The sequence below is a fragment of the Gopherus evgoodei genome, chromosome 9, assembly GCF_007399415.2.
Source record: "Gopherus evgoodei ecotype Sinaloan lineage chromosome 9, rGopEvg1_v1.p, whole genome shotgun sequence".
NCBI lineage: Eukaryota > Metazoa > Chordata > Testudines > Testudinidae > Gopherus > Gopherus evgoodei.
This window is the reverse complement of record NC_044330.1, coordinates 94015860-94027910: the sequence shown is the minus strand read 5'-3', so window position 1 is coordinate 94027910 and position 12051 is coordinate 94015860. Positions and strand designations below refer to the sequence as shown.

Here is a 12051-nt window from a genome sequence, read left to right as displayed (position 1 = left end):
GTCTTTTAGCATGACATAAATTTGATACAGATATGAACTTGAATCTGATGCTAAATTAACTGTTATCTGTGGCAAATTTTGGTATACTGTATTGAATTGTGCTGGAGAATACACTTCGAATGCAGTATCTTTTTGAGTAAAAAGATTATTAAAATAATAGTTTTATATGTGTAGAAGTAGTAGTCTTGATTCCAAGGTCACATTTAATTTTTGTGACTGTTGAAAAACAAACTCTAAACAACTTCTCTGAACTTTAAGTCCAAGAAGTCCAGTGGTATGTACTAATGATTATCCAACTTACTTACACAGATCTAAAAAAATAGAACTGTAAAACATTGCCTACTTGCTCCAAATGGCAAAACTAACAATGAATTTAACACATTATAAATTAATGAACAGTGTCTCCCATGTTAGGCATGCACACAACCAATCATCTGGTTGTCACTCAATGAGTTTACAAAGGAGTGTCACAACTACTGTTATCCTGGTCAAGTAATTGCTAGAGCTAGCTCTTATGGGGATGGTTTAAGACAAGTTACAGGGAGTTTCAAATTTTTAATGATTGCATGATTTTGCAAAATAATAACATATTTTTAAAATTTTTTTAAACTAAGACTGTTAAAATTTTGTCTCATTTTTGCTAGGCAGAGAGGGAAAACACAATACCCCACACTCTTATAGGCTGTTATAAATGATGGGTGAAATGTCCAGATCATAGTGCATTCTGCAGCTCCAGTGCTGCTTTCTTGGGCCAATGATTTGTAGTGAATTGGGAGAGTGGGCAGGAGTTCTTGTCAGTGTAGGTTCAAGAATTGCCTGTAGAAGTCCGTGTTTTTGGGAAGCACCTTCACATACATATTGTTACCAGAACATGCTAGAAAGCTTTGGCCTTTGGGACTGTGCTCTCTCATGGCTCTGAACATTTAGACCCAAGCATATAAAAGGATCCATGGCTTTGACCCACTTCTCAGTTCCTTCCAGCTACCAGACTGTCTAGTTGAACCAAGAGTGATTCCTTTTTCGAGTGATGTCCCTATGGGTGCTCCACTGTTGCAGCAGTGCTCCCTGCACTTGGGATCAGAGATTTTCATTAGCAGTACCTGTTGGGCCACACATGCACACCTCCCTGTCTCACATGGCCCGTGTGGCATGTATATATACTGCTGTGCAGTCCATCTACCTCCCAGTTCTTTCTCAAATGCCTTTGGTATGGGACAGAATCCAGAGCACAGCCATTCTATCCTTTGAGCTGTTATATAGTGCCTTACCTGTTAGTTTAGTAGCTAGTTCTTTTCTTTATCATTTTTCCTTCCTTTTACCCTCCCTGTTAATTTGTAATTTAGGATTTCATTTTCCCACTTCCCACCCTTCCCGACTGGGAAGCTTTCTTCCTCATCCTTGTACCCGGATCTCCTAGGTTTAAGAGGTATGTTTCCTGCTAGCAGGCATTCCCGGTAAGCAACAGTCACCCACAGTGCATCCACTGCCTGGGTGAGGGGGACATCCCGCAGAAGTGTACCCATTGCCACAATCTGACTGCCAGGGTCAGAAAAGACAGAGACATTGGCTATGACTTCTCATGGAGAGATCATTGCGTCCAGCATCGGACCATGGTATGGACACTTCCCTTTTTGTGGCTCTCTCACGCTGCTAGGTCATCCACCAACCCTCATTCGCCACATCCTTCTAAGAAGAAATCTTTTCTTCAAGTGCTTGCTCATGTCCATTCCATGCTGGGTATGTGCTTACCACATGTACTGTTGCCAGAGATTTTTCTCTTAGCGGTATCTGTTGTGTCAGCTCTAGCACCCTCTGGAGCCATGCGTGTGTGTATTGGTATAAGAGGTGCTGACAGTCCCACACTCTCTCAATTCCTTCTTACTGCCTTGTTTTGGCTAGTATCTTCCTAGTGATTTTGAACCTTTTTTCCATTCATAGTGTTAATAGTTTAGCGTATATAGTTTTTGAAAGTGATAGTTACATAGTTAGTGGAGTTCTTATCAGAGGAGAGTTGTCCCAGGAGCAGAGCATGCCCCAGTCCCCAGATTTCAAGTCTTGTGCCTCTCGTGGCAAACGTATGCCTGTGAGTGACCTGCACTTATGTTGCTTAAAGTGCTTTGGGGAAACTCACATTAAGAACAAGTGTAAAATTTGTTGAGATTTCAGACCCCACACTAAGAAGGACCAGGACATCAAACTAAAGGCTATCCTCATAGAGGCCAGCCTCAAGCCTGTCTCAGAGCTGAGCGAGTCCAATTTGGCACTGAGTATTTCAGCATTGGTGCAAAGTGCTCCCTCGGCACCAAGCGCTTCCCAGCCCTATTCTTCATCCCCGGTGCCATGTAAGAAGCACAAAAAGCAGCACACTGAGGGTGCTTGCTGGTGCAAGAGAGGAACAAGCAGGGAGACAGCGTGAGACCCACACTGGGCCGCTCTTCTACTCCTGGACATGCATCGGCATCGCTGACTCTACCAAGAGAGTTGAGTCTGGTATGGGACCCTCCACTGACACCAGGGAGCCACCAAGATACCAATGGACTGACAGTGCTGTCAACTCTGGAGGCTTATCGGGTGGCAAGGGACCTTCTCTCTTCCAGTCCATCCAGCCCCATTGGGGAACCTGCTATCTCTTGCTTCCAGAACCAGGAGGGAACAGAGTTCATCAAGCATCTTTCCAACACCAGGTCCTCCGGAACCACCCATGGGCAAGCTCTGCCTGATCCTGGCATCCAGGAACCATGTTTTATATCAACAAGCAAGGAGGGGCCAATTGTCCAAAAGCTCAGAGGAATGATGACTTCATACACTGGACGTTAGGCATGCCCTCACCTTCTTTTATATTGAGAGGACTAAGCCCTTCCGCAAGTCCATGTGACTCTTTGTGGCAGTAGCAGAAAGGATGAGAGCGTTCCCAGTATCAACCCAAAGAATCTCATCTTGGATAACTACTTGTATTCGGCTTGCTATGAACAGGCAAACGTTCCCCCTCCAGCCATCGCGCCCACAAAAGCCCAGGCTTCGTCAGCAGCATTCCTCATGCAAGTACCAATCCAGGACATCTGCAGAGCCGAACCTGGTCATCAATTCATACCTTCGCATTTTACTTATGCCATCACCCAACAGGCCCAAGATGATGCTAGTTTTAGGAGAGCATTGTTACAGTCAGCATGTCCATGAACTCCAAGCCCACCTACTACAGTACTGCTTGTGAGTCACCTAGCATGGGAGGGACATGAGCAAGCACTTGAAGAAAAAATGGTTATTAACTTTTCATAACTATTGTTCTTCGAGATGTTACTCGTGTCCATTCCATGACCCACCCTCCAATCCCTTTGTCAGAGTTAACCATCACAAAGGAACTGAGAAGGTGTGGTTGCCAGTGGTGCCCCCTCTTCCCCTACTAGTACATACCTGTGCGTGGCTCCAAAGGGCCTTATAACCAGGGAAATATCTCCAGCAACCATGCGTGCAGCACGCACATACCTAGCATGGAATGGACATGAGCAACACATCTCGAAGAACAAAGGTTAGTAACTGTTTTTTTCCCATGCTGATGGGAAGAAACTAACTACCTCATCACCCTCTTGACAAACAGCCTGCCAGAACACCGCCCCCTACAAGGTTAGTAGCTTTGATATCTTTGGGGATGAGACATAGTTCCAGAGACCATCTGGTATCACAGCTAAAGAGCCTAAATGGGCAGACCTGCAGCCGACAGCACCATCTCTGGGCATAAGACCTTCAAAAATGGACACCCTAACCAAATCAACTTCAGGCTCCATGGCACGGATGAAACCACCGGCAACTCTGTTGGTGTCGACAGTACATGCAGCATCAACCAAGCTCTGTACCTGTGCGCTCTCTGGCACCATTGACACCCTCGACACCATGCAGGACCTCAACTCCATCTGCCTGCTGCTCAAGCGAATGCACCTCTCCCTCCACACTGATGCATCTGCCGGTGCCAATGGTGCTCTTTCCTCCTCCCCGGAGTTCAGATATCCTAAAGAGCGGCTCATATCTGACCTGCCTGAGTCGCCATTACTTAGACACGACCTCCTTCCGCCTCCATCCTCTTCTCCGGAGTTACAGCACTCCTTCCTTTCCCCTCTAAGGATGGCACTGCTCTTCCCTCATGAGGAAGAGGAGAACTACTCCTCCCCCTTACATTCAGGACAGGCACAAAACACATTAGCTACATATCCTTATTATCTGCAACTTCCAAACAAACCAGGACGGAATGCCATGGATGCAACCCCACATGCCATTCCCTACACTTTGGCCATACTGTGATCCGTGGGCCATGTACAGATCACAGTTTGGGAATTCTCCCATAGAGTAAAGCTGGAGGCATACACATTCGCCATCCCCATCCATCTCTCGACCACCAGAGATCAAGACACTCCCAACAGCAGACATGGAAGAAAAACAGGAGGAGGAGGTTACACTACCACTCCTTTTCTTCCCCGATGAGGCTATCATACTTCCCACCCCCTACATCAGCAGACGACTTTAAACGCTTTCAGGAGCTGTTTTGCAAGATTGCAGACTCTCTCCAGGTTCCTTTTGAAGAAAGTGAAAGAACAGCAGAACAAACTGCTAGACATCCTGCATGCATCTTCATCGTCCAAAATAGCCCTACCTGTCAATGAGGCCCTTCTTGACCTGGCCAAGGTGCTCTGGCAGACCCCAGCATTCATCCCACCGATCTACAAGCGAGCAAACAAGAAATATTATGTCCCCACTAAAGACATGGAATTTCTTTTTTCTTACCCCACTCTAAATAACCTAGTTGTCAATGCTGTGCACAAAAAGGGACACGAATACCAACTTAAATCCACCCCTTATGACTGGGATTGGAAGTGACTGTACTAGGGCTGTTGATTTAATCGCAGTTAACTCACACGATTAAAAAAAAATTAATCATGATTAATTGCAGTTTTAATTGCACTGTAAAACAATAGAATATCAATTGAAATTTATTAAATATTTTGGGATTTTTTTTCTACATTTGCAAATATATTGATTTTGATTACAACACAGTATACCAAGTAGACAGTGATCACTTTATATTTAATTTTTATTACAAATATTTGCACTATAACAATGGCAAACAAAAGCGTGGTTTTTTCAATTAATCTCATACAAGTACTGTAATGCAACCTCTTTATGGTGAAAGTGCAATTTAAAAATGTAGATTTTTTTTTTGTTACATAACTGCACTCAAAAACAAAACAATGGAAAACTTTTGAGCCTGCGGCAAACAAATTTGTTTACATTTACGGGAAATAATGCTATCTGCTTCTTATTTACATTGTCACCTGAAAGTGAGAACAGGTGTTCACATGTCACTTTTGTAGCTGGCACTGCAAGGTATTTACGTGCCATATATGCTAAACATACGTATGTCTGTTCATGCTTCGGCTAGAGGACATGCTTCCATGCTGATGATGCTAATTAAAAAAAAAATGTTAATTAAATTTGTGGCTGAACTCCTTGGGGATGAATTGTATGCCTCCTGCTCTGTTTTACTTGCATTCTACCATATATTTCATGTTATAGCAGTCCTGGATGATGACCCAGCGCATGTTGTTCTTTTAAGAACACTTTCGCTGCAAATTTGACAAAATGCAAAGAAGGTACTAATGTGAGGTTTAAGAATCTGATGTGCCTTCCAAAATCTGAGAGGGACAAGATGGAGAGATGCTTTCAGAAGTCTTATAAGATCAACACTATGATGCGTAAACTACAGAACTTGAACCACCAATGGCATCTGGCTCAGGTGATGAAAATGAACATGTATCAGTCGGCACTGCTTTGGATGGTTATTGAGCATGGGCACATGTCCTTTGAAACAGTGATTGAAGCATGAAGGGACATATGACTCTTTAGTGCATCTGGTACATAAATATTTTTTACAACAGTGCCACGCGAGCGCCTGTTCTCACTTTCAGGTGATATTGTAAACAAGAAGTGGGCAGCATTATCTCCTGCAAATGCAAACAAACTTGTTTGTCTGAGCGATTGGCTGAACAAGAAGTACAACTGAGTGGACTTGTAGGCTCTAAAGTTTTCCGTTGTTTTATTTTGGAATGCAGGGTTTTTTTGTATATAATTCTACATTTGTAAGTTCAACTTTGATAAAGAGATTGCACTACAATACTTGTATTAGGTGAATTGAAAAATACTATAACATTTACAGTGCAAATAAAAAATAAAGTGAGCACTGTATACTTTGTGTTCCGTGTTGTAATTTTAAATCAATATATTTGAAAATGTAGAAGATACCCAAAACTATTCTAATAAACGGTATTCTATTATTCACAATTAATTTTTTTAATCACTTGACAGCCCTGGACTGTACCTATTCGGCCACAAGGCTTATTCGTCCAGTCCACTCCAATTCTGCATCTCCAACTATGAGTTTCTCTTGGGCAAATACAATTATGTTAATTATTCCAAGATACAGTAGAGCCTCAGTTACAAACACCTCTGGACTGGAGGTTGTTCGTAACTCTGAAATACTCGTAACTCTGAACAAAACATTATGATTGTTCTTTCAAAAGTTTATAATTGAACATTGGCTTAATACAGCTTTGAAAATTTACTATGCAGAAGAAAAATGCTGCTTTTAACCATCTTAATTTAAATGAAACAAGCATGGAAACAATTCCTTTACCTTGTCAAATCTTTTTTTAAAATTTCCCTTTTTTTTAATTAGTTTACATGTAATAGTACTGTTGCATGTAATTTGCTTTTTTTGGTCTCCCCTGCTGCTGCCTGATTGTGTACTTCTGGTTCCAAATGAGGTGTTTGGTTGACTGGTCAGTTTGTAACTCTGGTGTTCACAACTCTGAGGTTCTACTGTACAGGAATTCTGCCAAGACATTTCTGATGATGAGAAGGAGCAGCCCCAGGCGCTCAGGTCAGAAGTACGCCTCTTAGCCCATCCAGCTTTACAAGCCTTGGATTCTGCAGATACTGCTACCTTTTCCGTCATGATTGTCATAGTCATGAGATGGGCATCTCTGGTCACCCAAAGGAGGTACAAACCACCGTTGAGGACCTACCCTCTGCGGGCCCCAAATTATTTGCAGAGCACACGGATGAGTCCCCTACCCTCCCTAAAGAACTCTCAAGCAACTCTCTGCCCTCTCGATATTTATAAGCGAGCACTGAAGAGACTGGGGAAATACCAACCTCCCCCACGATCCCAAGCACCACCGTTCACTCCTCATCGATGTTATGAGACACAATGCCCCCTAACAAGCGCAGACATTCAACTTCCCCAGGGGCTACCTCTCACATGCCTTCAGCTGAACAACAATTTTGAAGGTGTGGTTGAGGACCTGAGAAGCCTCCTCCCTGTTCCAGTCACGACAACCATCTCCAACATTCCACCAGTTTGGCGACCATTTAGCCCCTTTCTTTCCATCATGATGGCTAATTACTTTGGACAAGTGGGTTCTAGAGATCATCAAAGAAGGATACTCCATTCCATTCCTATCTATCCCACACACCCTCCATCCTCTTCAGGGGCCCTTCTCATCAACACATTCTACGAGAAGAAATAAACCATCTTCTGTAACTGGGAGCCATACTACTGGTCCCATCCCAGCGCAGAGGGAAGTGTTTTTACTCCCATTATTTTCAGATCCAAAAGAAATCTGGCAGAGTGGTGACTGGTTCTAGACCTTCAAAATCTCAACAGTTTGTCAAACTGCAATGCTTCAAGATACAACCCTGTCCATCATTATTCCAACACTGGAACAGGGGGACTGGTTCTTGGCCCTTGACCTCCAAGACATATACTTTCCCATCACAATACACCCTGCCCATAGACCGTTCCTCCGATTCGTCATGGGGACCGATCACTGTTGATACAAAGTACTACCCTTCGGACTTTCTATAGCCCCCTGAGTGTTCTCCAACATCTTGGCGGTAGCGGACACCTACCTGTGCAAACAGGGCATTGTTGTATTTCCATACTTAGATACCTGTCTCCTCAAAGCTTCATCCGAACCTGATGCTTTTCACACCATACAGCTGACAAGCCTTTCTCAAGCCTTGACCTTTGCATAAGCTTGGAGAAATCTACAGTGATACTGGTGCAACACCTGGAATTTATTGGGGCACAACTGGATGGCATAAAAGCCAGAGCCTGCCTCACAGATTTTCATCAGTAGTCAATCACAGTGAGAACTGTCCACAGTGAGAACTTGCCCTCAGATCTCAGCCAAGACATTGTCTCCAGCTACTCGGCCACATGGCAGCAGCTACTTTTTATAGTAAACTGTGCAAAGTTACACATCCGCTGTCTCCAGACATGGCCACGTACAGTGTATGTACCTCACAGACACAAACCTCACAAGCTCCTGTCCTTGCCCATCAAGGTCAAGAACTTACCTAATGGACGCCTCCTTAATTGGTTGGGAAGCGCACCATCAGAACTATACGGTGCAGGGCAGATGGTTCTTTACCAGATCTACCCTGCACTTCAGTCTCCTTGGGCTATGAGCGGTCTGAAATGCCTACCAGCATTTTCTGCCATTGATCAGACATCACACTATAAGAGTTATGACCAACAGTACTGCCTGAATGTTCTACATCAACAGCCAAAGCAGAGCAAGGCCCCACTTCCTATGCTCGGAAGCACTGAAATTAGGAACTGTCATACCCAACACAACATCAACATCTTAGCTGCATACCTCCCTAGACCCTAGAGCACCACAGCAGACTCATTTCGCATGAGAGTCTCCCAAGACCACAAGTGGGAGCTGAATACATGGGCCTTTATCGTATCTTCAGCCACTGGGGATTCCCCACCATAGATCTCTTTGCCACCCCGGAGAACATCCAATGTCCTCAGTTTTGCTGAAGAGCAGGCCTAGTCCACGGATTCCTGGGCAATTCATTCCTCCTCACATGGAATGTGCTGCACCTTTAAGACTTTCCTCCTGTTCTTCTTCAAAAGATCCAAGGGGACTGAGCCCAAGTCATCCATATAACTCTGACATGATCATGACAGATTTGATATACTTAACTTATTCGCATGACTGCCCTCCAATCACTCTGCGACAGACTCCACAACTCCTCACGCAGGATGCAGATTGAATCCTCCATTCCAGTCCACAGCTACTCCACCTGAAAGCATGGCACCTTTATGGGTCCGGGATTCAGAGATGACCTGTTCAGAGGCAGTTAAACAAGTACTCTTGGATAACAGATATGAGACAAGTCGTCATGCTTATCTCCAAAAAATGGGCTTAGATTCCAAACCTGGTGCATCACCAATTATGTCAAGGCAATGAGCGCTCCATTATCACTCATCTTGAACTGCATTGTACACCTTAAAAGATTAGAATTGTCCACCAGCTCCATTTGTGTACACTTGGCTGCTGTTATGGCCTTTCATCCCAATATAGACAGCCACTCCTTGTTTATTCACCCACTCATGAAAATATCTCTGAAAGGCCTCCAAAATCTTTACCCTGAGATACGGGATCCCACTCCAGCTCTTTCTATGTTCTCTTACTAGACCACTGTTCAAACCAGTGATGATCTGCTCTTATGTCCACTTATCCACAAAAACAGCATTTCTTATCACTATCGCCTCTGCCCGTCAAGTAGGTGAAATTGGAGCACCTGTGGCATACCCCCTGTGCATGATTTTTCATAAAGACAAGGTTACGTTATGACAGCATCCCAAATTTTTACCCAACATACCATCCTCTTTCTACTTAAACCAATCTATCCATCGTTTCTGCTTCTTTCCAGAACCAAACAGCAATAAGGAGGAAGTGCCGTTACACACCTTCGAGATAAGACGAGCATTAGCCTTTTATTTGGACAGAACTAAACCTTTCAGATGGTCACCATGCTTATTCCTCTCAACGGCCAAAAGATAGAAAAGTGCAGCTGTTTCTAAGCAATGCCTTTCCAAATGGATCTCACAGTGTATACACCTGTCCTACCAAATATACAATTGACAGTCTTCTCCTTGAACTAGAGCACATTTCACTTGCTCTCTCCACCTCGATTGCCATTCTCAACCATGTCCCAATTGCTGACATTTGCAAAGCTGCCACATGGACATCCATGGACACTTTTAGCCGTCACTATGCAATTAATCATAATGCAGCACCAGATACGCTACTCGGACACACTGTCCTATCATCTGCAGTAAATGCTGCTCTGAAGCTCCAGCGTTCCAACTAGGGGCACTCCTTTATAGTCACTTAATATGGAGCACCCATAGGGACCTACTCGAAGATGAAAAGGTTAGTCACCCTGTGCAGTAACTGAGGTTCTTTGAGATGTGTGTCCATCTGAGTGTTCCACTACTCACTTTCCTTCCCTCTGCTTCAGAGCTGAAAGATAAGCTTTCTGGTAGAGAAAGAACTAGTGGGTGGTTGGACTACCCAGCGCTATATATACATGCCACTCCTGGGGCAAGACGGGGAGATGCACATGTGCAGTCCAATGGGCACTGCTAATGAAGATCTCCAATCCCAGGCACCGGGGGTGCTGCTGCACCTACAGTGAAGCTCCCACAGGGACATCTTGAAGAACCTCAGTTATTGCACAGGGTGAGTAACCTTCTCTTCCTCCAGCTACTTTCTGTAAGCTGTTCTTCACTCTTGTGATCTTAGTGTTTTCTAGATGTGCTTTTCCATGATTTTATTTTTTTAATTAAACTTTATTTCAGTCTCTCAGTGTGATAGGTATTGCTGTTAGCATTGCCATTTGGTACCAAAAGGATGGTTGATAAGGTAACTAACTGTAAATTATGCCCTTTGTGTAATGGAAAGATGTACAAGGTGGGCCTGCATACAGATTCTTCATCTGTCACAGAGGACCTCTTTTTCAACCGCTTTCAGCTTGAGAGCTCAAAAGAACTGAGAATCTAGTCTCTGATCCTTCCTAAGAGAGAAGATCCTCAGAGTATCTCAAGGAGACTTGCCCTTGGAGAAGGTGGTTCTGTTCCTTTACGTGGTAAAGTAAAACAAAAGTCAGGTTTCATTAAGATCTCAGATCCAAATAAAAAAAAGTCCAGTCAATTTAAACACCTTAGACTGTGAAAAGAGTAAGAACAATCATTCTTTTGAGTCATATAAATTGGCCATGAGTCTGATATTTTCTGAGATCTGTTGTGTCCGCACACCAATAATGCTGAGGAAGATGATGGTGTACAGCAAATCTTCTTGTTGTTCCCAGTCTCCTCTCTTCATATGAAATAAGAAGGGAGCTTTTCTCATGGGCTGGGCCTGGTTTTGTCATTCAGGTTCAGCGACAGATAACCGAACTCTCACTTCCTTTTTTTAGTTCCATCACTCTTCATTACAATTGTAATCCATATCTAGGGTTTTCTAATGTGTTTTTATTTTTATTTTGAGTAGCTCAGATCCAGTGTGAAATAAATCTTTTTTTTCTAATTTCTTCAGTCGGCGTGGTACAAGCCTGATGGAAGATGACGAGGAGCCGATTGTTGAAGATGTGATGATGTCATCAGAAGGGCGAATCGAAGACCTAAATGAAGGCATGGATTTTGACACCATGGACATAGACCTGGTAAGAAAATTTAATGATTTTTTTTCATTTAAACCTGCTATTATTTCATTATTGGCTAAGTCAGTGATTCTTCTTAAATAAACTTATTTTCTTTGCATCACAGAACAATTAGTGATCGTGTTTTTTTAAAAAAAACCCTGAAGGTGGTTTTAACAGTTTTGGCAGAGATGTTTTTTTAATGTAAAGATATTAGCAGCACAGTTCCTTTTTTTATTATTCAGAGTTCCTCTTCACATTGTGGTTCCTGTGGGTATTCAGTACGGCGTGCACATACATTCCTAATGGCTGAGATTCGAAACTCTTCAATAACAGTGTCTGTTGGTCTGCCCCTACACCTTCTCATGCTCTCAGCTGAGGGCATTAGGGGGAAAATAGTCTGATAGCCTCTCCAGTTCCTTTTCTACAACTTAGTCTGGGACAGAATTTTCAAGTGTCTGTTTCTCCTGTTTAGTGTTCTGCTTCATCATACCTGTAAATATA

At 43.4% G+C, this 12051-nt stretch overlaps 1 protein-coding gene across 3 annotated transcripts in view; it reads left to right on the top strand.

Annotated features, from left to right (window-relative positions):
- Positions 1 to 12051, top strand: part of STAG2 (stromal antigen 2) — a 187818-nt gene that overhangs the window by 167113 nt on the left and 8654 nt on the right. For all 3 annotated transcript variants that reach the window (XM_030576074.1, XM_030576076.1, XM_030576075.1), the window contains exon 32: positions 11445 to 11571. In XM_030576074.1, coding sequence (XP_030431934.1) covers positions 11445 to 11571 — 127 coding nt within the window. The remainder of the gene's footprint in view (positions 1 to 11444; positions 11572 to 12051) is intronic.